Genomic DNA, 27,393 nt, shown 5'->3' with positions numbered 1-27,393 from the left:
TCACCATGCAAGATCACAGCCTGAAATCGGCATTTTCTTTTTGAAGTGCTCTGATTGGTTAGTCTGCAGAGACTAACCAATCAGAGTGCTTGCCGGCAAGGGACCATTCAGATTGGTCCCTTGCCTCTTCTCCAGTGTCTTTGCTCTCAAGGAGAACGGAGATTCCGGAGCTGTGACACCTTATACTGTCACAGCCCCAGTCAGCTGTTTGGATGTGACTGTATGTCCAAATGCACTAAGTTACTCGCAATTTGGACGTACAGTTACATCCAAATGCATGAAGGGGTTAAGTCACACAATAAAGAGACACAAAAATAAAATATGTTTAAGTTTATTGAAAAAATTAAAAATAATTTACATTTCATTATATTTTTCCATAAAAACATCACTTATTATTTCCAGACATAAACGGGAGGAAATACAGGACACTATGTAGGAGAACTGTCCATATGCAGTCAGGAGGAGTTCAGTCCGTTCTCTCTCTTGGGGTCACTGGTCTGGATCTCCAGGGGGGTTTCTTCTCCATCTCCTGGGCTCTGGGTGATAGGACTATTCCTTTCTTCAGCACCTAGTAGCGCCAGTCTAGGAGCCTGAAAGTGGAGCTGGCCATCCTTGGACAGGGAGCACAGTATGTCCTCAGGGTGGACGTCCTGCGGGATCTCAGCTTCTCGTCTCCACTCTCTGTACTCATGGAAATAGCCGCCATTCTCTGCCTCCTTTTTCTTGTCATGTTTTCCTGAGACAATGAGTCTCCTGCCTTCCGTTTTCACTGTCAGCTCCTCAGGAGAAAAGCCGCTGACGTCCAGAGTGAGCTCAAAGTTTTTCTTCCCCTCTTTGCCTGTGGTGGAAGAGTTTCTGTCAGCGGCTGCAGAGCTTCTGGTCAGATCGGCTCTCCGTTCCATGTCCTGGGCCAGGAGCTGGTAAGCCTGGTTGACACGCTGCCTTCTCCTCTCCATGTCCTTCCTCATGCCCATCATGTCATCTTCCAGCAGACCAAACATGAGCTGTGTAGCCGGCCAGAGAGTGAGGGCAGGCTCCCTGCAGACACATATTGTCCTATATGAAGACTGCAAAAAACGGAGAGGAAACATCTTTAGCTGATTCTGCTGAAGCTTCTTGTCTTGGTTGAGTTGAGGCAATGTGTCAGCGTCTGCTTTCTTGCTGCTCAGTACTGCAGACGTCCCAGCTCAGCTTCTTATATATTCACTGCTGTGTGTTCTGGTCTCTTCCAGACACTTCCATGTGCTCTCTGTATATGGAGGGTAAGGGAGGGCACTGTGCAGACAAACACTGAATCATACATGAGGGCCGGGCCGAGGCGGTGCCAGCAACTTCCAGCATGGACTGGGAAAGTGACAGGAGAGGTGGGCGGAGGAGCAAAGAGACTGCCCGAGATTGCTTGACAATGCAAGCATTTGACTTATGTTATTTTAGAAGAAATATCTGGAAATGTCTCGTAGGGTGACCACTTCCATAACCCCCAAAAAGAGGACACTATACCCAGGACAGTGGGTGACAATACAACACACAGAATAGAAACCATAATCTATATACCAGCATCAAAAGACATTATAGGGAGGAGGTATATGAGGAGAGGACTATAACTCCCATTATGTCCAGGTCATTATTATGGGTTATCACAGGACATGTCAGGGAGGAGATATAACATAAGAAGACTACAACTCCCAGCATGTCCAGGCTAATATAGTGTGATAGCAGAGCATGTTACAGGGAGGAGGTATAAGAGGAGAGAACCACAACTTCCAGCATGACCAGGATGATATTATATGGTACCATAGGACCTTAGGGTAATAAGAGAGGAGGACTACAAGTCCTAGCATGTATAGACTTTTATTATGTGATATCAGAGGAAACTACAGAGATGAGGTATAATGGAAGAGGATATCCAGGCTGTTATGAGATGTCAGAGGACCTTACAGGGAGTGGGTATAACAGAAGAGGACTACAACTCCCAGCATGTCCAGGATGTTATTGTGTGATATCAGATTACATTACAGGGAGGAAGTATAAGAGGAGAGGATTACAATTCATTAAGTTATAAAAGTCTGAAAAAAACAAAACATTGCTTAAGTGCACCTCAATCCATATTGTCTGTAACTGGAGAAAACCGAGAACTGCTGCTGCTCTCCCTAGGAGTGAGTGTCCTTTTCATATTACCCAAAGAGTACAACAGGGAATCCTGAAGTGGTGAGAAAGAAACCATGGGTAACTGCAGAAGACCTACAAAATGCAAAACATCTCTGTTCATGAGTTCGCCATTAGGACACTGACCAGGAATGGTGTTCATGGAAGGATACCACAAAGGAAGCCGCTGTTGTCCATGAAGAACATTATGGCCCCTTGCAAGTTTGCCTGGGACGACCTGGACCAAAGTGGAACTATGGAGGAAAAAGAACATTGTATGCCAACACATAAACCCCATCCCAACTGTGAAGCATGGTGGAGGAAGGATTATGGTTTGGGGCTGCTTTGCTGTCTAAAGGTCTGGACAACGTGTGAACACTGAGGGAACAATGAATTCTAAGTTGTATGAATACATTTTATCGGAGAATGTGAGGACAGCCATGTGAAGAAACATTGGGAGATCCAACAAGACAGAGACCCAAAGCACATAAGGGAATCAACTAAAGAATGACTGAAGAAGAAGGTTTGTGTTTTGAAATGGTCATGTCCGAGTCCTGATCTCAACCTAGGGTTGGGCGATATCAAAAATATTCAGACGATAACGATATCAAGAAATTTATTGCGATAGCGATATATATTGCGATAAATACCTATTTAAAAGAAAAAAACACAAGGAGACATTATACTGTATGGGGTCAGCCATAAGGAGACGTTATACTGTATGGGGCAGCCACAAGGAGACGTTATATTGTATGGGGGCAGCCATAAGGAGACGTTATACTGTATGGGGGCCACAAGGAGACGTTATACTGTATGGTGGCCACAGGGAGACGTTATACTGTATGGGGGGCCACAAGGAGACGTTATACTGTATGGGGGCCACCACAAGGAGACATACTGTATGGGGACAGCCATAAGGAGACGTTATACTGTATGGGGGCAGCCACAAGAAAACGTTATACTGTATGGGGGCAGCCATAAGGAGACGTTATACTGTATGGGGGCAGCCACAAGGAGACGTTATACTGTATGGGGACAGCCACAAGGAGCCGTTATACTGTATGGGGGCTGCCACAAGGAGAAGTTATACTGTATGGGGGCCGCCACAAGGAGACGTTATACTGTATAGGGGCAGCCACAAGGAGACGTTATACTGTATGGGGGCCGCCACAAGGAGACGTTATACTGTATGGGGCAGCCACAAGGAGACGTTATACTGTTGGGGGCAGTCACAAGGAGACGTTATATTGTATGGGGGGCCACAAGGAGACGTTATACTGTATGGGGGCAGCCACAAGGAGACATTATACTGTATGTGGACAGCCACAAGGAGACGTTATACTGTTGGGGGCAGTCACAAGGAGACGTTATATTGTATGGGGGGCCACAAGGAGACGTTATACTGTATGGGGGCAGCCACAAGGAGACATTATACTGTATGTGGACAGCCACAAGGAGACGTTATACTGTTGGGGGCAGTCACAAGGAGACGTTATATTGTATGGGGGGCCACAAGGAGACGATATACTGTATGGGGCAGCAATAAGGAGACGTTATACTGTATGGGGGCCACAAGGACATGTTATACTGTATAGGGGCCACAAGGAGACGTTATAGTGTATGGGGGCCACAAGGAGACATTACACTGTATGGGGGCCACAAGCAGACGTTACACTGTTGGGGGCGGGGGCCACAAGGAGATGTTATAATAAAGTCTTGTGGCCACAGGCCACCATACATACAATAATATTTTACGATATACTTTTCCCGCAGCTGCTTCGCTTGTGTGCTCCGATTCATTTTGTCATCAGAGCACACGAGCGAGGCAGCCGCAGGAAAAGTCTCTCCATAGACACCCTACTCACACAGAGTTCGCCACATACAATAGAACCAGCACGGGTGGGTGACAGACGGTGATGTCAGATGGTGGGTGGAGTCTGGAGACTTGAATAAGGGAGGCGGAGCAAGAAGGAGCCAGGAGCGAGTGGAAGTAATGTGTTTGTACTCACTACAGAGCGCTATGCAAGGTGCAGGGGCGGGCGGAAGCAGATTTAGAAGCGGTCAGCGCACATGACCGCTTCGATGACCTCACAAAATACAGCGGTAATTAGGAAACAGCGATATCGCCGGTTTTTTATACCGCAGTATATCGTGAACACCAGTATATCGCCCAACCCTATCTCAACCTTATCGAGATTCTGTGGCTTGACCTGAAAAGGGCTGAGCATGAAAGGCATCCCAGAAGTAGTGCTGAACTGAAAGACATTTACAGGGAGGAATAGTCCAAAATTCCCTTACGTCCTACCAGCAGCACAGATGGGGTTAACTGCCCCCCGTGGACTGGTAGGAACGGCGGAATTTTTAATGAGCCCAAGAGTAACCAATGAAAGAACTCCAGCTCCCTTAAAGGGAGGGGTTCACCCCCCAGCCCACCGTGTTTTTTTCTGTCCTTTGGACAGGTGGACTGGCGAGTTTTCCTCTCCTTCTGGGGAGTTTGGAGACGCTTCTGACTCTATTTGAGTTGTCTCCTTTTTTCTTTTAAACATAGGAGCGCTTATATTTGCGCTTTATTTTTTAAAATAATTTTTTCCCCCTTTTGATTGCGCTGCGGTACCTGGGGGCATGCTTGCCTCATCTGCGCCTCCCCTCCTGCGGTGTAGACTCTGTGGCGCTCCGCCGCCGGCGTGGCATGGGCGCCGCCATGACCGGAAGTGACGCGCGGCCTGTTCCACAGGGGGGGGGATGTGATGTGAGGGCTCTCCTCACTTAGTCATAAGTTGTTTTTTTTGGAAAAAAAATTAAAAATAATAATCTTATTAAGGGAGTGTGTAAGGGCCCATTCTATTGGGTGCGCAGCTACCTCTGTCGCGGGGAGAAATCTTCTCCCCCTACAGTTGATCTTTAAGGTGTTTTTTCCTGGAGCTCTGAAATCAACCTTCATCTCTCATTATAGAATAGATGCTAAGGTAGCAGAGTTTTCGGGCCTTTGGGCAGACAGTTATTAATTTCTGCCAGGCATGAGGACCCTCCCTAGGGGATTCTTCTTGCTATCCCCATCTGTGCTGCTGGTAGGACGTAAGGGAATCGTTAATTTCTAACAATAATTTGTTTTCCCTTAGTCCTAACAGCAGCACTCAAATTTCCCACCCTAAAGTACTTTCTTGTTATAGACACGGTGGGCTGGGGGGTGAACCCCTCCCTTTAAGGGAGCTGGAGTTCTTTCATTGGTTACTCTTGGGCTCATTAAAAATTCCGCCGGTCCTAACAGTCCACGGGGGGCAGTTAACCCCATCTGTGCTGCTGTTAGGACTAAGGGAAAACAAATTATCGTTAGAAATTAACGATTCTTCTTCAGCATTGTGCAAGTCTTATTTGTAGCTACAGGTTTGGTGGAGTTGATTGCTGTTTAAGGGGGATCTAAAGGTTATTACTCTCATGGGTTCTCATACTTTTCTCTTTGCACCATAGATATTCTCTTAGTGTGCTCAGTAGTATACAAGTGGTAAAACTGTATGATATTACTTTAGTTTTTCATTTTGATGCTAATTAAAATGTAACCACATTTAATTGATAAGCAATGACGGATTTCAGATGATTCCAAAGGGTTCACTTACTTTTTCTTGGGATTGTATATAATGTGGATATAACAGATTACAATATTTATTGTATTTCTCTGATTTACGAAGCACAATATGTAGTGTATGATTATGATTGATGCCAGAACTTGTGGCAGTTTAACCCTTTCCAGACCTCTGCCGTACATGTACAGTGGAAGTCCGATTTTAAAAATGGCACCCACTTGTGGGCGCCATAATCAAGAGTTTCTGTTGTTTTACAAAGCAGAGGCCCGGGGATAATATCTGCGATGGTGGTAATGCTGATTGCGGACATTTAACCCCTTAGATGACGTGGCCAAATGTGACCATGTCACCTGGGACAGCTAAAACCGAGAGATATGCGCTTGCTTTCCCGAGCCGCCTAACCCTGTACAAGACTTACAGGTCGATTAGTAGTATATTCTAATGCCGGCCTGTAGGTGGCAGCACTGCATTGGAATATATTGAATTCAGTATTCTGTATTGCATAGATATGCATTTATAGAATACAATATGCTATCAAATGATTGCATATTGTATGACGTCAGCCCTACACCCGGAAGAGAAGACCTCTTTTCCGGGTGCAGGGCTGACGTAATCGGCGCAGGCGCACTGAGGAAGGAGCGGCTGTCCTTCTCTCAGAGCGCCTGCGCCGAATGACGACCGGTATGGCGTGGGATTTGTGGCTGCAGGCAGGGCCAGCGAGAGGAGCAGAGGGGGCGTTTTTTCTAACAGAGGATGCGGCGGCTACCAGCAAGTCCGCCCAACTTGCTGGTAGTGAAGAAATTTACATATAATAAAAGTATGTTTTTACTGTATTTCCTGCACTGCCCGAGGTAAGAGAGGCATATATGGAATCTGCTTACATTAACAAATATAATAAGTCAAAAACTGAAAATTGGGGGTTGGGGGGGTGACAGAAGCCCTTTAAATCACTACCCCTAGAATAAAAAAATAAATACATAAATACAAAAAAAAATAAAGATCTTGGGCATCTCCACATCCAAAAATGCCCATACTAGTAAAATATAAATATAATATAAAAATATGTAACATAAAAAAAAAATCAAAATGGCAGATTCTCAATTTTTGGGTCACTTCACCTCCCCAATAAAATATAATAAAAAGTGATCAATTAGGGTACTTTCACACTAGCGTTTTTCTTTTCCGGCACTGGGTTCCGTCCTAGGGGCTCAAATCCGGAAAAGAACTGATCAGTTTTATACTAATGCATTCTGAATGGAGAGTAATCTGTTCAGGATGCATCAGGATGTCTTCAGTTCAGTCTTTTTGACTGATCAGGCTTTTCAGAAAACCGTAGCATGTTGTATTTTTACCTCCGGCCAAAAATCCGGAACACTTTGACTGAACAGCGGATCCGGCCTTTTTCCCATTGACTTGCATTAATGCCAGATCCGGCGCCGTGTGTTCCGTCAAACCGGATCCGGCTTTTGCATGTTAAACCCAAAAAATGTGAAAAAAAAGTTTAAGTCCGTAAATGCCGGATCCGTTTTTTGCAATGCATTTTTTCATCGTGATCAAAATCCTGATCAGGATTCAATTGTAATCCGTTTTCACACGTCTTTCCGGATCCGGCAGGCAGTTCCGGTGACGGAATTCAACGCCGGATTCAAACAAACGCTAGTGTGAAAGTAGCCTAAGTCGTACATGCTCCAAAAATGGATCAATAAAAACTACAGATCATCCCTCAAAAAATCAATCCTAAACATACTACTATAGAAAAATGATGGGGGTCAGAATATGGCGATGAAATAAGAAAATTTATTCAGACAACCAGTTAGTCCTGTGTGATAATATGGTGTATGTTTACATTGATGAGAACACTGGCGTAGCTACAGGGGTTGCAGTGGTCGCAGTTGCGACCTGACTCCTAAGCCGGGGGGCCCAGCTTGCTCTTCCCAGGGCCTGCAATGCTGTGTCCTGGCTGCATGCAGCATTAGGGCATATAGAGCACTATGACCTAACGCTGCAGGCAGTCAGGTGACTGTGCAATGCGGTCCCCGAGATGAGAGCATGAAGACTGTCAGACCAGAAGAGTGGGGGCGGGGCAGGAAAGGTAAGTTAATTTATTTATTTCACAGTCTGATCTGAGGTCTGATATGGGGGATCTGTCATCTAATGGGGGTCTGGAAATGTGGTCTGATGTCTGTTATGGGGGTCTGGAAGTCTAATTGGGCTCTGATATGAGGGTCTGGAGGTCGAATGGGGGTCTGTAGGTCTAGTCTGAAGTATGATTGTGAGTTTGGAAGTCTAATGGGGGGTCTTATATGGAGGTCTAATGGAGGTCTGGTCTAAGGTCTGATAGGGGGTCTGGGGGTTTAATGGGGGTCTGGAGGTCTGATAGGGGGTCTGGTCTGATATGGGGGTTTCTAGGTCTAATGAGGGTCTGAAGGTCTAATAGGGATCTGGTCTGAGGTCTGATATGGGGGGTCTCGAGGTCGAATGGGGGGGGGGGGTCTGGAGGTCTGGTCTAAAGTCTGATTGTGGGTCTGGAAGTCTAATGAGGGTCTGATATAGAGGTCTAATGGAGGTCTGGTCTAAGGTCTGATAGGGTGTCTGGAGTTCTAATGGGGTCTGGTCTGAGGTCTTATATGGGGGTCTCTAGGTCTAATGAGGGTCTGATATGGGGTCTGAAGGTCTAATAGGGATCTGCTCTGAGGTCTGATATATGGGGGTCTAATCTGAGGTCTGATATTGGGGGGTTTGACATGGAGGTCTAATGGGGGTCTGATATGGGGTCTGACATAGAGGTCTAAAGAAGGTCTAGTCAGACATGGGGGGGTATCATCTGAGGTTTGATATGGGGGTCTTATCTGAAAGGTAACAGAGTATTTTTTTGTACTGATGCACTACCTGTGTGGTACCAATATTTTCATGGGGAACTGTTTCTGCAGGATAGTATTGGGGGGCACAGCGGACACAGTATTGGGGGTGGCAGGATGGGCTGTTGAGAAGGTGGGGACAATGGTGGAAAATTAGGAAACTAAGATATCTGTTTGTCAAACTTTCCAGAGAGAAGAGATGTCTGAAAGAAATCATCATGGTGGTCTGGTCTGAAAGGAGAAGATGAGGAAAGAGAATATCTATATCAGAGGAGACATTACTGGATGTAAGAGTTACATATGTGGGGCTGTATTACCCTGTATGTTCTGTTGCGCTGTATGTAATGTTTTCCAAGTATGTCTTTAAAGGGGTTGTCCGTCTTTTCTTTCTTACGAGCGCTGCCTTTTCTGCTCTGTTTACCTGCTCACCACTGCAATTGCTGCGGCAAGCAGGTGAACAGAGCAGAGAAAGCAGCTCTCATATGAGCGATGCCTTCTCTTCAAACAGCTGATCCGTGGAGGTGCTGGGGGAGGGGGTTGGATCCTCGCCGATCTGATGTCAGTAGTAAAAAAAAAAAGAAGAAGAAAAGGACAAGAGGATAACCCCTTTAACGGTAGAACTGGAGGGAATGCGTTAGGTTGAGAATTTGGCATGGGGGGGGTTACATTTTTACCTCAGGCAGCAGAAAGGCTAGGTGAACCCCTGTCCCTGGCCACAAAGCAGTGAAGGGGACCCCCTTCATTTTTTAAGCCCAAAACACCTCAGTCGGATGTTACATTTACACCAACTGTTCTAACTTCTATTATTTAGGGTAAAAACTCCACATTTCACAGATAGACATAGGGGACCATTTATTAAGAATGGCGTTTTAGACGCCGGTCTTAATAAGCCCCTGCAGTAACGGTGGATCTGCCGAAGTGATGTAGAGGTGCCGACCTCTCCATAACTTCGGAGTATCCAGTGCCGGTCTAAATGTAAGACAGCTTCCTTACTGGCTTACAGTTAGATAATTTTCTACGCCTAAAACAGGAGTAGAAAATGATGAATGAGACTGGGCTCCAGCTTCTCCCCTTCCCGCCAACACCCACTTTTTTTAGACCTAGCATGAGCTGGGAAAAGTCGCAGATTGCGGCGCAAATAAACTAGCCTAATATAGACATATTTCTGATAATAAATGACCCCCATAATACATAATAGGATTCTATAGCGGCGCCTTTCACTTGTAAACCTTCAATCACATATTCTTCTTATTAATCCTCACAATAAAGAGACAGAAATAAAATATGTTTAACCGTTTATTGAAAAAAATAAAAAATTATTTACATTTCATTCTATTTTTCCATAAAAAGTCACTTATTATTTCCAGACATAAACAGGAGGATATACAGGACACTATGTAGGAGAACTGTCCATATGCAGTCAGGAGGAGTTCAGTCCGTTCTCTCCCTCGGGGTCACTGGTCTGGATCTCCAGGGGGTTTTCTTCTCCATCTCCTGGGCTCTGGGTGATAGGAATAGTCCTTTCTTCAGCAGCTAGTAGCGCCAGTCTAGGAGCCTGAAAGTGGAGCTGGCCATCCTTGGACAGGGAGCACAGTATGTCCTCAGGGTGGACGTCCTGCGGGAGCTCAGCTTCTCGTCTCCACTCTCTGTACTCATGGAAATAGCCGCCATTCTCTGCCTCCTTTTTCTTGTCATGTTTTCCTGAGACAATGAGTCTCCTGCCTTCTGTTTTCACTGTCAGCTCCTCAGGAGAAAAGCCGCTGACGTCCAGGGTGAGCTCAAAGTTTTCCTGCCCCTCTTTGCCTGTGGTGGAAGCGTTTCTGTCAGCGGCTGCAGAGCTTCTGGTCAGATCGGCTCTCCGTTCCATGTCCTGGGCCAGGAGCTGGTAAGCCTGGTTGACACGCTGCCTTCTCCTCTCCATGTCCTTCCTCATGCTCATCATGTCATCTTCCAGCAGACCAAACATGAGCTGTGTAGCCGGCCAGAGAGTGAGGGCAGGCTCCCTGCAGACACACAGAGGGCTGGATGATGGCTGCAGAAGACGGAGAGGAGACATCTTTAGCTGATTCTGCTGAAGCTTCTTGTCTTGGTTGAGTTGAGGCAATGTGTCAGCGTCTGCTTTCTTGCTGCTCAGTACTGCAGACGTCCCAGCTCAGCTTCTTATATATTCACTGCTGTGTTCTGGTCTCTTCCAGACACTTCCATGTGCTCTCTGTATATGGAGGGTAAGGGAGGGCACTGTGCAGACAAACACTGAATCATACATGAGGGTCGGGCCGAGGCGGTGCCAGCAACTTCCAGCATGGACTGGGAAAGTGACAGGAGAGGTGGGCGGAGGAGCAAAGAGAGTGCCCGAGATTGCTAGACAATTCAAGCATTTGACTTATGTTATTTTAGAAGAAATATCTGGAAACTTCTCGTAGGGTGACCACTTCCATAACCCCCTAAAAGAGGACACTATACCCGGGACAGTGGGTGACAATACAACGCACAGAATGGTAACCATAATCTATATACCAGCATCAAAAGACATTATAGGGCGGAGGTATATGAGGAGAGGACTATAACTCCCATTATGTCCAGGTCATTATTATGGGTTATCACAGGACATGGCAGGAAGGAGATATAACATAAGAAGACTACAACTCCCAGCATGTCCAGGCTAATATAGTGTGATAGCAGAGCATGTTACAGGGAGGAGGTAAAGGGGGGAGAACCACAACTTCCAGCATGACCAGGATGATATTATATGGTACCATAGGACCTTAGGGTAATAAGAGAGGAGGACTACAAGTCCTAGCATGTATAGACTTTTATTATGTGATATCAGAGGAAACTACAGGAATGAGGTATAAGGAAAGAGGATATCCAGGCTGTTATTATGAGATGTCAGAGGACCTTACAGGGAGTGGGTATAAAAGAAGAGGACTACAACTCCCAGCATGTCCAGGATGTTATTGTGTGATATCAGATTACATTACAGGGAGGAAGTATAAGAGGAGAGGATTACAATTCATTAAGTTATAAAAGTCTGGGGGGAAAAAAACATTGCTTAAGTGCACCTCAATCCATATTGTCTGTAACTGGAGAAAACTGAGAACTGCTGCTGCTCTCCCTAGGAGTGAGTGTCCTTTTCATATTACCCAAAGAGTACAACAGGGAATCCTGAAGAAGTGAGAAAGAAACCATGGGTAACTGCAGAAGACCTACAAAATGCAAAACATCTCTGTTCATGAGTTCACCATTAGAAGGACACTGACCAGGAATGGTGTTCATGGAAGGATACCACGAAGGAAGTCGCTGTTGTCCGTGAAGAACATTATGGCCCCTTGCAAGTTTGCCTGAGACGACCTGGACCAAAGTGGAACTATGGAGGAAAAAGAACATTCTACGCCAACACAAAAACCTCATCCCAACTGTGAAGCATGGTCGAGGAAGGATTATGGTTTGGGGCTGCTTTGCTGTATAAGGGCTGTTTCACACGAGCGGATGCCGTGCGTGACATCCGCTCCGTGAAAGAGTGCCAAGACCCGATGCAGACTGCAGAGGCACGGAGCATTAACATGATTGATAATGCTCCGTGCCTCTCTGTGACCTCTTTACTACGCAATCACAGTGACCACTTTATCTCGCTGTGATTTCGTAATAAAGAGATCACAGAGAGGCACGGAGCATTATCAATCATGTTAATGCTCCGTGCCTCTGCAGTCTGCATCGGGTCTTGGCACTCTTTCACGGAGTGGATGTCATGCACGGCATCCGCTCGTGTGAAACAGCCCTAAAGGTCTGGACAACTTGTGAACACTGAGGGAACAATGAATTCTAAGTTGTATGAATACATTTTATCGGAGAATGTGAGGACAGCCATGTGAAGAAACATTGGGAGATGCAACAAGACAGAGACCCAAAGCACATAAGGGAATCAACTAAAGAATGACTGAAGAAGGTGGTTTGTGTTTTGAAATGGTCATGTCCGAGTCCTGATCTCAACCGAGATTCTGTGGCTTGACCTGAAAAGGGCTGTGCATGAAAAGCATCCCAGATGTAGTGCTGAAGTAAAGGACATTTACAGGGAGGAATAGTCCAAAATTCTTCTTCAGCATTGTGCAAGTCTTATTTGTAGCTACAGGTTTGGTGGAGTTGATTGCTGCTTAAGGGGGATCTAAAGGTTATTACACTCATGGGTTCTCATACTTTTTCTCTTTGCACCATAGATATTTACTTAGTGTGCTCAGTAGGGTTCACTTACTATTTCTTCGGATTGTATATAATGTGGATATCACAGATTAGAATATTTATTGTATTTCTCTGATTTACAAAGCACAATATGTAGTTCATGATTGATGCCAGAACATGTTGCAGTTTAACCCTTTCCAGACCTCTGCCGTACATGTACAGTGGAAGTCCGGTTTTAAAAATGGCACCCACTTGTGAGCGCAGTGGGTGTCATAATTAAGAGTTTCTGTTGTTTTACAAAGCAGAGGCCAGGGGATAATATCTGAGATCGGTGGTAATGCTGATTGCGGACATTTAACCCCTTAGATGACTTGGCCAAATGTGATCATATCACCTGGGACAGCTAAAACTGTGAGATATGCGCTTGCTTTGCCGAGCCGCCTTCCCCTGACTGAGATGGCGCCCTGTACAAGTAATAGACCTGATCCTGTACAAGGCTTACAGGTCGATTAGTAGTATATTCTGATGCCGTCCTGCAGGTGGCAGCACTGCATTGGAATATATTAAATTCAGTGAGGCGCCCTGTACAAGTAGTAGACCTGATCCTGTACAAGGCTTACAGGTTGATTAGTAGTATATTCTGATGCCGTCCTGCAGGTGGCAGCACTGCATTGGAATATATTAAATTCAGTATTCTGTATTGCATAGATATGCATTATAGAATACAATATGCTATCAAATGATTGCATATTATAGTCACTTAGTAAAAAAAAAAAAAAAAAAAAAAAATTTTTTTTTTTTATTAATATTAAAAAAATATAACATTTAAATCACTACCCCTAGAATAAAAAAAATATATATATAAATATGAAAAAAAAAATATAAACATCTTGGGCATCTCCAAGTCCCAAAATGCCTTTAAGGCGGTGTAACATCAAAAAAAAAAATTTAATGCCAGATTCTCAATTTTTTGGTAACTTCACCTCCCCAATAAAATATTATAAAAAGTACATGCACTGGTCTGGATCTCCAGGGAGTTTTCTTCTCCATCTCCTGGGATCTGGGTGATAGGAATAGTCCTTTCTTCAGCAGTTGGTATGGGTGGCAGCACTGCATTGGAATATATTGAATTCAGAATTCTGTATTGCATAGATATGCATTATAGAATACAATATGCTAACTAATAATAGCACATTATAGTCACAGAAAAAAATAAAAATAAAAATAAAAAAATAAATAAATGTTTACACTGTTGCCCCCCCTCACACACCACAAAATCCGGAAAATCAACAGACAACCCTGGCACACCAACCTGACCCAAAAACTCAGACAAGGTTCCAGGGCTGCTGAGCGGCGATGGAAGAAATCCCATTCTAAAGATCATTTCACTGCATACAAGCAATCCCTTCTCATATTCAAATCCTCACTCGCTGATGCAAAATAGGCCTACTTCTCATCTCTCATATCTTCCCTGTCACACAGCCCTAAACAACTTTTTAGCACTTTTAACTCCCTTCTCTGTCCCCCAGCGCCCCCACCCTCTCCTCTCTTCTCAGCTAAGGATTTTGCCAAATATTTCAAACAAAAGATAGTCCTCATCAGAGAAAGCTTTACTACACAGTCCCCACAGACCCTCTACACAACTGCTCAGTCCTCTTCTCCCAAAACCCGCTTCTCCGCCATTACAGAAGAAAAACCTCCACTCTACTCTCCAAATCTCATCTGACCACCTGTACACTTGACCCAATCCCATCCTACCTCATCCCTAACCTCACCGCAGTGTTTATCCCAGCCCTAACTCATCTCTTCAACCTATCACTAAACTCAGGTGTCTTCCCCTCTGCTTTTAATCATGCTACCATTACACCCATCCTCAAAAAGCCTTCACTTGACCCATCTTCCTTGTCCAGTTATCACCCCATATCACTTCTTCCGTATGCCTCAAAGCTACTTGAACAACATGTCCATTCAGAGCTGTCCTCCCACCTCCTCCTGCTCCCTCTTTGACCGCCTACAATCCGGCTTCTGACCCCACCACTCAACCGAGACTGCCCTTACCAAAGTCACCAATGACCTACTGACAGCCAAAACCAAGAAACAATACTCTGTCCTCCTTCTCCTTGACCTGTCCTCTGCCTTCGACACTGTTGACCACTCCCTTCTGTTGCAAACTCTCACATCTCTTGGTATCTCTGACCTGGCCCTCTCCTGGATTACATCATACCTCACAGACCGGATGTTTAGCGTCTCCCACTCCCGCACCACCTCCTCGTCTCATTCCCTGCACACTCTTCCCAGTCAACAAAGCCCGCTGCCTTGGAGTGACCTTGGATTCTGCCCTTTCCTTCCGACCGCATATCCAAGCCCTTTCCACCACCTGCCACCTCCAACTCAAAAACATCTCCCTCATCCATGCTTTCCTTAACTTTGAATCTGCAAAAATACTTGTACATGCCCTCATTATCTCCCGCCTAGACTACTGCAACATTCTCCTCTGTGGCCTTCCATCTAGCACTCTCGCACCCCTCCAATCTATCCTCAACTCTGCTGCCCGACTAATCCACCTCTCACCCTATTACTCCTCTGCCTCTCTTCTTTGCCAATCCCTTCACTGGCTCCCCATTGCCCAACAAATTCACTTCAAAGTACTAACAAATACATACAAGGCCGTCCATAACCTGTCCCCTCTCTACATCTCTGAGCTACTTTCCCGATACACCCCCACACGCACTCTCCGATCCTCACAAGACCTCCTTCTCTCCTCTCCTCTTATTGCCTCTTCCCACAATCGGCTCCAAGATTTCTCCCGTGCATCCCCCATACTCTGGAACTCGCTACCCCAACATATCAGACTCTCACCTACAGTGGAATCCTTCAAAAGAAACCTGAAAACCCACCTCTTCAGACAAGCCTACAACCAGTGACCATGCTGCCTCTATACCGCCATAACCAACTTAACCCGCACCTACTGTGTCCTTCTCCCATACCATGTAGATTGTAAGCCCTCACGGGCAGGGCCCTCTCTCCTTCTGTACCAGTTTGTAACTCATCTTGTTTATGATTAGTGCAATTGTCTGTATTATGTATGTGCACCCCTTATTATATGTACAGCGCTATGGAATGAATGGCGCTTTAATAATGAATAATAATAATAATAATATTAAAAAAATATACAATTTAAATCACTACCCCTAGAATAAAAAAATAAATACATAAACAATAAAAAAAAAACTAAAGATCTTGGGCATCTCCACGTCCAAAAATGCCCATACTAGTGTAAATTATAAAATTATTTATGCCATTAAGGTGGTGTGACATAAAAAAAAAATCTAAATGGCAGATTCTCAATTTTTTGGTCACTTCACCTCCCCAATAAAATATAATAAATATATAAATAAGTCGTACATGCTCCAAAAATGGATCAATAAAAACTACAGATCATTCCTCAAAAAATGAATCCTAAACATACTACCATAGAAAAATTATGTGGGTCAGAATATGGCGATGAAATACATTTTTTTATTCAGATGACCAGTTAGTCCTGTGTGATAATATGGTGTATGTGTACAATGATGAGAACACTGGCGTAGCTACAGGGGTTGCAGTGGTTGCAGTTGCGACCTGACCACTAAGCCTGGGGGCCCAGAGGGCCCCCCTTGCCAGCGACGCTGTACTTTTTCCATTGTAAGATGCAGTGCATCTTATAAAGCGAGTACTAGTGAGCGTTCACTAGTCTGCAGGAGGTGCAGGGAGTGAAGTGCTGTGAGCACTGTAGGTTACCTCTCCTCCTGCTTGCTCTTCCCAGAGCCTGCACTGCTGTGTCCTGGCTGCCTGCAGCATCAGGTCATATAGAGCGCACTATGACCTGACGCTGCAGGCAGTCAGGTGACTGTGCAGCGCGGTCCCCGAGATGAGAGCATGAAGACCGCCAGACCAAGAGAGCGGGGGCAGGGCAGGAGAGGTAAGTTAAATTATTTATTATACAGTCGGATCTGAGGTCTGATATCCGGGATCTGTGGTCTAATAGGGGGTCTGGTCTGATATTGGAGTTTGTAAGTCTAATGGGGGTCTGGAGGTCTAATGAAGGTCTAGAGGTAGGATTGTGGGTCTGGAAGTCTAATGAGGGGTCTGGTCTAAGGTCTGATAGGGGGTGTGGAGGTCTGATAGGGGATCCGAGATGTCTAATGGGAGTCTTGTCTGAGGTCTGATATGGGGGGTCTATTGGTCTAATCCGAGGTTTGATATTGGGGGTCTGACATGGAGGTCTAATGGGGGTCTGAAAGTGGGGGCGGGGTAAGTTAATTTATTTAATTTACAGTCTAATCTGAGGTCTGATATGGGGGATCTGTCATCTAATGGGGGTCTGTCTGGAAATGTGGTCTGATGTCTGTTATGGGGGTCTGGAAGTCTAATTGGGCTCTGAAATGAGGGTCTGGAGGTCTGGTCTGAAGTCTGATGGCGGGAAACCCACTTTTTTAGACCTGGCATAAGCTGGGAAAAGTCACAGATTGCGGCGCAAATAAATTAGCCTAATATAGGCATATTTCTGATCATGAATGACCCCCATATTACATAATAGGATTCTATAGCGGCAACTTTCACTTGTAAACCTTCAATCACATATTCTTCTTATTAATCCTCACAATAAAGAGACAAAAATAAAATATGTTTAAACGTTTATTGAAAAAATAAAAAAATATTCACATTTCATTATATTTTTCCATAAAAACATCACTTATTATTTCCAGACATAAACAGGAGGATATACAGGACACTATGTAGGAGAACTGTCCATATGCAGTCAGGAGGAGTTCAGTCCGTTCTCTCCCTCGGGGTCACTGGTCTGGATCTCCAGGGGGTTTTCTTCTCCATCTCCTGGGCTCTGGGTGATAGGAATAGTCCTTTCTTCAGCACCTAGTAGCGCCAGTCTAGGAGCCTGAAAGTGGAGCTGGCCATCCTTGGACAGGGAGCACAGTATGTCCTCAGGGTGGACGTCCTGCGGGAGCTCAGCTTCTCGTCTCCACTCTCTGTACTCATGGAAATAGCCGCCATTCTCTGCCTCCTTTTTCTTGTCATGTTTTCCTGAGACAATGAGTCTCCTGCCTTCCGTTTTCACTGTCAGCTCCTTAGGAGAAAAGCCGCTGACGTCCAGGGTGAGCTCAAAGTTTTCCTTCCCCTCTTTGCCTGTGGTGGAAGGGTTTCTGTCAGCGGCTGCAGAGCTTCTGGTCAGATTGGCTCTCCGTTCCATGTCCTGGGCCAGGAGCTGGTAAGCCTGGTTGACACGCTGCCTTCTCCTCTCCATGTCCTTCCTCATGCCCATCATGTCATCTTCCAGCAGACCAAACATGAGCTGTGTAGCCGGCCAGAGAGTGAGGGCAGGCTCCCTGCAGACACACAGAGGGCTGGATGATGGCTGCAGAAGACAGAGAGGTGACATCTTTAGCTGATTCTGCTGAAGCTACTTGTCTTTGTTGAGTTGAGGCAATGTGTCAGCGTCTGCTTTCTTGCTGCTCAGTACTGCAGACGTCCCAGCTCAGCTTCTTATATATTCACTGCTATGTGTTCCCGTCTCTTCCAGACACTTCCATGTGCTCTCTGTATATGGAGGGTAAGGGAGGGCACTGTGCAGACAAACACTGAATCATACATGAGGGCCGGGCCGAGGCGGTGCCAGCAACTTCCAGCATGGACTGGGAAAGTGACAGGAGAGGTGGGCGGAGGAGCAAAGAGACTGCCCGAGATTGCTAGACAATTCAAGCATTTGACTTATGTTTTTTTAGAATAAATATCTGGAAACTTCTCGTAGGGTGACCACTTCCATAACCCCCAAAAAGAGGACACTGTACGCAGAACAGTGGGTGACAATACAACGCACAGAATGGTAACCATAATATATGTACCAGCATCACAGGACATATCAGGGAGGAGGTATGAGATAAGATTACAACTCCCAGCATGTCCAGGCTAATATAATGTGATAGCAGAGCATGTTACAGGGAGAAGGTATAAGAGGAGAGGACCACAACTTCCAGCATGTCCAGACAGATATTATGTGGTATCATAGGACCTTAAAAGGAGGGGTAATAAGAGGGGAGGACTACAAGTCCTAGCATGTATAGACTTGTATTATGTGATATCAAAGGAAACTACAGGGATGAGGTATAAGGAAGGAGGATATCCAGGAAATTATTATGAGATGTCAGAGGACCTTACAGGGAGTGGGTATAACAGAAGAGGACTACAACTCCTAGCAGGTCCCGGCTGTTATTATGGGATAACATAACAGAGGATATTCCATGGAGGGAATATAAGAGGAGAGGACTACAACTCCCAGCATGTCCAGGATGTTATTGTGTGATATCAGATTAGATTAGAGGGAGGAAGTATAGGAGGAGAGGATTACAATTCATGAAGTTATAAAAGTCTGAAAAAAAAAAAAAAAAAAGAAAACATTGCTTAAGTGCACCTCAATCCATATTGTCTGTATCCCTAGGAGTGAGTGTCCTTTTCATGTTAACCAAAGTGTCACCACCAGACATCTGAGAAGCTCTGACAGATGTTCTTCAGAACCTCCTGCTTGAGGTTCCTTTTGTTTTGCTTTCGTTTTCTCATCTCGTTAGCCTCTCTCAGCTGTCATGTAGTTGCACTGATTGCATCCCTTTAAATCCCTTCCCATACTGCATCACTTTGCGGTTTATACAACTTCCTAGAGTGTGCTGATGCTAGAAGCTGTTACTACTGCATCCACAAGATAAGTCTGTTTTCTTTATTTCTGTTTGCCTGTGGGCTTGATCCTAGGTGACCCTGACTCCCTCCGTATTAAGTGTAGGGAGCCGGTGGTCGTGTCCCCTCACTATTATAGGGTGTTCAGGTGCATACAGTCGAGGAACGAGGATATGCAATTTTCTACCATTGAGATTTTTGCATAGGCTGAGCAGTAAGGGAGAGAGCCTCCTGTTCCTTAGTTTTGGATCAAGTCAGTCGGATCTCCATTTGTGTCTTCTAGTTATCTGTACACCTTCCGTGACACAAAGAGTACAACAGGGAATCCTGAAGAGGTGAGAATGAATCAGGGCTGGTGCAAGGATTTTTGCCGCCCTAGGCAAGATAAAAATTGCCGCCGCCCCCCCCCATCAGATGATCTGCCCATATCATGACATCACATATTTCCCCTTTCGCCTTCGTCCTCCGACAGCACATCATGGGTTAATAGGTTGTCATCTTCTTTCTAGGACCGCCCACCTATCCAAACAACAAGTAGTCAATGAATTAATTAGACTAATAGCTTGCCCTATAAGGGTCACCTCTCATAATGCATCGGCGTGTTTTTTTTATTGTCCTCTTCCTAAGGATGAAGCCCACCTAAGAAGACTACCGCACGGCCGCTCATACCTTGACAAGGTTTTAAGGCCCAGAAGTGGGAATAGCCATGTGTGTGTCCCTGGCTCCACTCCCGTCTGCTCCAGCGCCATCCCCGAAGTCCCTGGGTTCTTTAGCAGTGGGGCATGCATCTCCGGCACAGCGCGATCCTCTTACCGGAAGTTAATTGCCAAACTTCCGGTCTCCCTGGTGGAACGCACCGTGACACGCAGGCACCGCTGGATGACATCACAGGCGCGCCCCCTGCCCCGTTTGAGCGCCCAAATTAAAAAAAATTAAGTATTTAGGAGCGGATCTAGCTGGAGCTTGGTGCCCATTGTACCAGGCAGCAGAGCTCCAGCATTTAGAGGTATTGTTGGGGATCTGTAGTTACTCTATTATGGGAGTGTCTTTGTCTCTGCTTCCACTTGGCTTATTGTACCTCCCTTTATTGCAGATGTCCAGCACATCAAGCAGGGGGGAAAAGAGATCCAGGAAGAGCAGACATAGGATGTGTCAGGCTTGTGAGCAAACTCTCCCAGATGATTTTCTTCAGGATCTATGTGTCAGGTGTCACCGTGATACGCAAGATTCCTCTCCCTCCAAGAAGAAACAGAAATCTCAAACATCCCTCTGTATCTCATGTCTTCGTCAGTTACCTGCGGACCATTCCTCCAATATTTGTGAGGATTATACTCATCCAAATAATCCATCAGATGTTGAGAGAGATAAAATTATATCTCTATTGAAATCGTTCCTCAAGCAGTCTAAGAAGAAGGGGTCAAGGAAGCCGTGTTTATCCCCATCATCTTCTGAGGAGTCTCTTTGTTCGGAAGGCGAAATTTGCACTTCAATTGGCTTAGCCAATTAGGCAGAGATATTGAAGATGGCGTTTCCAGGGAGGATCTACTCCGGCAGCTACCGACTTTGAAACTGGTGGCAGAATTTCGTTAGAAGAACGATATGGCTGAAACTCTGGTCTGGAGATCCCTCTTCAAAAAGTAACCTATGTTCCCTTCCCTTTGAGCCAGGCAAATTTTTTGGCTCTCATCTGGATAAACTCTGTTCATGAGTTCCCCATTAGAAGGACACTGACCAGGAATGGTGTTCATGGAAGGATACCACGAAGGAAGCCAAAGTTCTAGAAGTTCAAAAGGATGAAGACAAACTAGTAAGAAGATTGTTGTTACAAATAGGAGACTCAAAACTTGACAAAAAAGGAAAACGTCTCACTACTCGACTCAGGTTTGAACGTCCTATATCGAAGTTAGTTGTTCTACTTGAGAGTAATAAAAGACACTTGGAAGATGAGAACCTGATGGAAAATTCCTCAAATTCATGTTCAAGTTCTACCACTAAGAACATAGATTTATAGGTGTGAGGAATATGGATTATTATTATTATTTCATGTCAGCCATGTTCTCACACCAGCCATCAGCTGTCAGATAGCAGAGGTAGTGAACTCCAAAGGGGGACCCTGCTTCGAAGCCCAGCAAACTGGCAGGCCACCTTTGTTTACAATTTCTCACCTCCATTCAGCCAGCCAGGAACCCAGGTAATGGAACAGAAAAAAATGCTCTGCAGGGGGTCTAGGCCATTACGCAGTTCAAGGAACATTATCAGACATCATGGAACCGGTGATTTATAAGGAATTATGAAATGCCCGTCCATCAAAGCATAAATCAGATGCATATTTGTGTCCCTGTGGCCACGATGAACAGGCCAGTGGTCATAGTTTGGTGGCGGGATGCCTGGGAGGTGAGATATACATATCTCCCCACAGAAACCAAATAACGGTACCATGCTTGGACTCCACTGGTAGCCGGAACCCAGACGGATCTATTGGTTCCAGAAACACCTCCCTGAAACATTCTGGTCTGGAGCCATGAGCCATAAGCAGTTTTGTGGCTTATGTGCTGCCAGCCCAGCAGAGGGGGGTGGACCTCTCCCAGAGGCCGGGAGGGGAAGGGCCGGTTACAGGTTAAAAGGCTTGTGCCAGCAAGCAGGCGTGTCTTTCTCTGAGGTCACATCATGCCATGTGTTTAGAGGGACCTGCAACCAGCTCACATCACTGCTTCCCATGTGACCACAGCTAAGAACTCATCACAACCCAAAGGACTCCTATACCTGGTAAACTGACTTTATTTCTGCTTAACCCTGTTTGTACCACGCCGTCTGTATTTGGAAATTCAGACCACTGTCTATATTCTGTGTGTATAGTGTTATTTCTAGTGAGCCCTTAAGGCGATTAAATATATAATTTAATCTTGTGCTGTCTTATATCTCGATCACGAATCCTCACGTCAGCCTAGTAATACGCTACCGAGGGTTGGTTTCTTACCTCATATAATCCCGTTAGCGGGCCAGGCTTCTATCAAACAAGAAACTGGTGGCAGTATACCCCCGGGCTGAGAACGTGCTGTTTCACTGGGGCAGTGAAAAGGCTCTCTCAGCTTGTTGCCTCTCTGTGCCCGTTTGGACAGGAGGAGTCTGTGAACATTGTACCAAGCTGACCTTACCTGCTCCTCAGGGACAGCATAACATCACGCCTTGGTAACCTGTGACCATAAAGTATCTCGCTGGCTCTACATAGTTGACGTCCAACGTCAATCGAGGTACGGTATTCGTGACAACAGGTAATTTTGGTGGGAGTGTAGCTGGCCAGCTAATACCTGTACTAGGTTGCTAATATAGTTATGTTTAGACAGCTAAACCTGCCAATAACCTTAATACAGTTCTTATGTTTGTGTTAAAGACAAAAGCAGAGTTATTTACAGTGACTTCATGTTTGGATGTCATATAACTGTTATATATTGTGTTCACAAAAGCAGAAAAGATAATATGCCTTAAAGATTCATTATATGGATGTGAGGTAAGCTCAATGACACAACAGAAAGCATAGAGTTAAACTGTTGTTGCTGGGCAGAATTCTAGACCAATCCTAGCTAGTCTCACACAGCCCATGAGTTTTGACCAATCACAGCCAGCCTCACACAGCTTGTGTGGAAAATTCCCCTAGCAGGAGCTGCTGGAATCATTATTCACCAGAGAGAGGAGCTGAACAGACACACACACTCCACTAAGAGGTGTGTTTATGCTTTTTAAAACAGTTATATAATGTTCCTACTGTTAATATAGTGATTAGAACTGATTATATGTATGCTTACTTACAGTTCCACCATACATACAAACAAACTACTGAGCCATACAATCCAAACAAATTGCATACAAATGCAAACTGCTCATACCAGATTATAAGCTATTGTATAGAGCAAACTTCAAACCAAGTAGAGCAAGTGAACTATTGGTTAACCTCAGATATACCTCTCAGAGAGATCATAAAGTGCTTAAATAACTTAAAGTGAGAGTACAGATACTGAAGAGAGAAATATATCCACCATTTTATGTTGACTGACAAGATTGAACAGTTGAACCACCATCCTTTGATACTTTATTCAACACGTGTTTTGTACATGGACTATCTGCTGCGGAGGTGTAATAGACAGTCTGGTTAGACTAATAAGTCAGAGATCTCAACATTCTTCTAATGCCACAGCTCAAAAGGCACTTTATAGTGCTGCGCCTGCCACAAGAGGGCCCCCTTTCTGAGCGGCGCTGTACTTTTCCCATTTCAAGATGCAGTGCATCTTATAAAGCAAGTACTAGTGAGCACTCACTAGTCTGCAGGAGGTGCAGGGAGTAAAGTGCTGTGAGCGCTGTAGTTACCTCTCCTCCTGCTTGCTCTTCCCAGAGCCTGCACTGCTGTGTCCTGGCTGCCTGCAGCGTTAGGGCATAAAGAGCGCACTATGACCTGATGCTGCAGGCAGTCAGGTGACTGTGCAGCGTGGTCCCCGAGAAGAGAGCATGGAGACTGCCAGACCAGGAGAGTGGGGGCGGGGCAGGAGAGGCAAGTTAATTTATTTATTATACAGTCTGATCTGAGGTCTGATATGGGGGATCTGTGGTCTAATGGGGGTCTGGAGGTTTAATGAGGGTCTGGAGGTATAATTAGGGGTCTGATATGGAGGTCTGGTCTAAGGTCTGACAGGGGTGTGTGGAGGTCTAATGAGGGTCTGAAGGTCTGATAGGGGTCTGGTCTGAGGTCTGATATGGGGGGGGGGGGGGTCTGGAGGTCTAATCCGAGGTTTGATATTGGGGGAGGGGGGTCTGACAGAGGTCTAATGGGGGTCTGATCTTAGGTCTGATATGAAGTCTGACAGAGGTCTAAAGAAGGTCTGGTCTGAGATGGGGGGGGGGGGATCTCATCTGAGGTTTGATATGGGGGTCTGATCTGAAAGGTAAGTTTTTTTTTTGTTCTGGTGCACAATATAAAAGGTCTGGTCTGAGGTCTGATATGGGGGTCTGACTGAGGTCTAAAGAAGGTCTGGTCGGAGATGGGGAGCATCATCTGAGGTTTGATATGGGAGTCTCATCTGAAAAGTAAGGGGGTTTTTGTACTGGTGCACTATTTATGTACCAGTATTTTCAGGGGGACTGTTTCTGCGGGATTGCATTGGGGGGCACAGCGAACACAGTATTGAGGGTGGCAGGATGGGGTATTGAGAAAGTGGGGAGGATGATGGAAAATTAGGAAACTAAGATATCTGTTTGTCAAACTCTGCACAGAGGTGGTCTGGTCTGAAAGGAGAAGATAAGGAAAGAATATCTACATCAGAGACATCACTGGATGTAAGAGTTATGTGTGCTGTATTACACTGTATGTTCTGTAGCGCTGTATATAATGTTTTCCAAGTATGTCTTTAAAAAGTTTGTCCGCTTTTTTTGTGTAAGAGCTGCCACTGTAATTGCTGCGGTGAGCAGGTAAACAGAGCAGAGAAAGCAGCTCTCATATGAGCGCTGCCTTCTCTTCAAACAGCTGATCGGCAGGGGTGCTGTGCCTGTTTACCCCAGGCAGCCCCTGCCCACAAAGCAGTGAGGGGGCCCAAGCTGAACTCTTGCATCAGGGTCCATGATCTTTATGCTACGCCCCTGGATAAGAACACTCTTCCTATCACCTAAAACACTGACATCTGCTAGTTCTGTGCAGCTGCTGGATTTATGGTCAGAATATCTTCATTTTTTTAAGCCCAAAACACCCGAGTCAGATGTTACATTTACACCAACTGTTCTCACTTCTATTATTTAGGGTAAAAGTTCCACATTTATTATACAGACAAAGTGGGTAATTGACCTGGCAGGAGCTTGGAAAAGTCGCAGATTGCGGGGCAAATAAAATTTCTAACCTAATATAGGCATATTTCTGATCATAAATGACCCCCATATTACATAATAGGGTTGTATAGCAGCTGATTTTACTTGTAAATGTTCAATCTCATAAAGCATCACATATTATTCTTATTAATCCTCACTATAAAAGACACAAAAATAAAATATGTTTAACTGTTTATTGGAAAAATAGAAAAATTATTTACAATTCATTATAAATTTCCATAAAAACATCACTTATTATTTGCAGACAAACAGGAGGATATACAGGACACTATGTAGGAGAACTGTCCATATGCAGTCAGGAGGAGTTCAGTCCGTTCTCTCCCTCGGGTCACTGGTCTGGATCTCCAGGGGGTTTTCTTCTCCATCTCCTGGGCTCTGGGTGATAGGAATAGTCCTTTCTTCAGCAGCTGGTAGCGCCAGTCTAGGAGCCTGAAAGTGGAGCTGGCCATCCTTGGACAGGGAGCACAGTATGTCCTCAGGGTGGACGTCCTGCGGGATCTCAGCTTCTCGTCTCCACTCTCTGTACTCATGGAAATAACCGCCATTCTCTGCCTCCTTTTTCTTGTCATGTTTTCCTGAGACAATGAGTCTCCTGCTTTCCGTTTTCACTGTCAGCTCCTCAGGAGAAAAGCCGCTGACGTCCAGGGTGAGCTCAAAGTTTTCCTTCCCCTCTTTGCCTGTGGTGGAAGGGTTTCTGTCAGCGGCTGCAGAGCTTCTGGTCAGATCGGCTCTCCGTTCCATGTCCTGGGCCAGGAGCTGGTAAGCCTGGTTGACACGCTGCCTTCTCCTCTCCATGTCCTTCCTCATGCCCATCATGTCATCTTCCAGCAGACCAAACATGAGCTGTGTAGCCGGCCAGAGAGTGAGGGCAGGCTCCCTGCAGACACACAGAGGGCTGGATGATGGCTGCAGAAGACGGAGAGGAGACATCTTTAGCTGATTCTGCTGAAGCTTCTTGTCTTGGTTGAGTTGAGGCAATGTGTCAGCGTCTGCTTTCTTGCTGCTCAGTACTGCAGACGTCCCAGCTCAGCTTCTTATATATTCACTACTGTGTGTTCTGGTCTCTTCCAGACACTTCCATGTGCTCTCTGTATACGGAGGGTAAGGGAGGGCACTGTGCAGACAAACACTGAATCATACATGAGGGCCGGGCCGAGGCGGTGCCAGCAACTTCCAGCATGGACTGGGAAAGTGACAGGAGAGGTGGGCGGAGGAGCAAAGAGACTGCCCGAGATTGCTAGACAATTCACACTGGTGTCTGTTATGTCACTTACCTCATTTTAGAAGAAATATACGCAAACTTATCAAGAAAAATATACAAATTCAACATTTTTAAGGCAAACAGCAGTAGATGACAGTAAATGTGGAAAGAATGGACTTTTATATACACACAACTACAGCCTATTTTTACGTAACCAAAATAAACACACAAATATAATGTCTGATTAAGGCTACTTTCACACTCGTGTTTTGTGCGGATCGGTCATGGACGGACCCATTCAGATAATACAACCGTTTGCATCCGTTCAGAACGGATCCGTTTGTATTATCTTTAACCTAGCCAAAACTGATCCGTCTTGAACACCATTGAAAGTCAATGGAGGACGGATCTGTTTTCTATTGTGCCAGATTGTGTCAGTGAAAACAGTTTGTCTCAGTTTTATCAGACGGACACCAAAACGCTGCAAGCCGGAGAGCTTATTATGTAATACATTATGTATTGTAATGCATTGTACCAGCGATCAAGGCAGAAGAAGATTACATCCCCTTGGGGGACTAAAATAAAAAGTAAAAAAAACAAATAAAAAGGTCCATTTACAAATGTGTTTGCGTCAAAAATCTGCCTATAAAGTGGCATAATTTAACTAAGTCTAAGGGTTTATACACTTTTTTCCACATGCTCAACATCGATGAAGAGTTAGCTGGAAAGGGGCAGGTCGAGATGACCCATTTTGTGCCAAAATTGCACCCATAATTCTGGAATCAAAATATGTCTGAAAGTAAATAATAAATCTGGGCCAGTGTGTTTTAGAAAAAAAGAA

General features: G+C 45.2%; 4 protein-coding genes across 4 annotated transcripts; all 4 read right to left on the bottom strand.

The window, feature by feature from the left end:
* Nucleotides 1-403: 403 nt before the first annotated feature.
* LOC122941046 (heat shock protein 30C-like) lies at nucleotides 404-1,237 on the bottom strand. The gene has a single exon (XM_044298033.1). The coding sequence runs from the start codon at nucleotides 1,089-1,091 to the stop codon at nucleotides 456-458; it is 636 nt and encodes a 211-aa protein (XP_044153968.1). The 5' UTR covers nucleotides 1,092-1,237; the 3' UTR covers nucleotides 404-455.
* Nucleotides 1,238-9,946: 8,709 nt separating this feature from the next.
* LOC122941047 (heat shock protein 30C-like) lies at nucleotides 9,947-10,790 on the bottom strand. The gene has a single exon (XM_044298034.1). The coding sequence runs from the start codon at nucleotides 10,638-10,640 to the stop codon at nucleotides 10,005-10,007; it is 636 nt and encodes a 211-aa protein (XP_044153969.1). The 5' UTR covers nucleotides 10,641-10,790; the 3' UTR covers nucleotides 9,947-10,004.
* Nucleotides 10,791-17,424: 6,634 nt separating this feature from the next.
* On the bottom strand, nucleotides 17,425-18,352 carry LOC122941654 (heat shock protein 30C-like). The gene has a single exon (XM_044299064.1). The coding sequence runs from the start codon at nucleotides 18,195-18,197 to the stop codon at nucleotides 17,562-17,564; it is 636 nt and encodes a 211-aa protein (XP_044154999.1). The 5' UTR covers nucleotides 18,198-18,352; the 3' UTR covers nucleotides 17,425-17,561.
* Nucleotides 18,353-25,535: 7,183 nt separating this feature from the next.
* LOC122941599 (heat shock protein 30C-like) lies at nucleotides 25,536-26,460 on the bottom strand. The gene has a single exon (XM_044298959.1). The coding sequence runs from the start codon at nucleotides 26,279-26,281 to the stop codon at nucleotides 25,658-25,660; it is 624 nt and encodes a 207-aa protein (XP_044154894.1). The 5' UTR covers nucleotides 26,282-26,460; the 3' UTR covers nucleotides 25,536-25,657.
* Between the last annotated feature and the right edge of the window lie 933 nt (nucleotides 26,461-27,393).

The sequence above is a fragment of the Bufo gargarizans genome, chromosome 6 (assembly GCF_014858855.1).
Source record: "Bufo gargarizans isolate SCDJY-AF-19 chromosome 6, ASM1485885v1, whole genome shotgun sequence".
NCBI classification, from domain to species: domain Eukaryota; kingdom Metazoa; phylum Chordata; class Amphibia; order Anura; family Bufonidae; genus Bufo; species Bufo gargarizans.
Note: the sequence above shows the minus strand (reverse complement) of the source record. Positions and strands in the feature narration are given on the sequence as shown.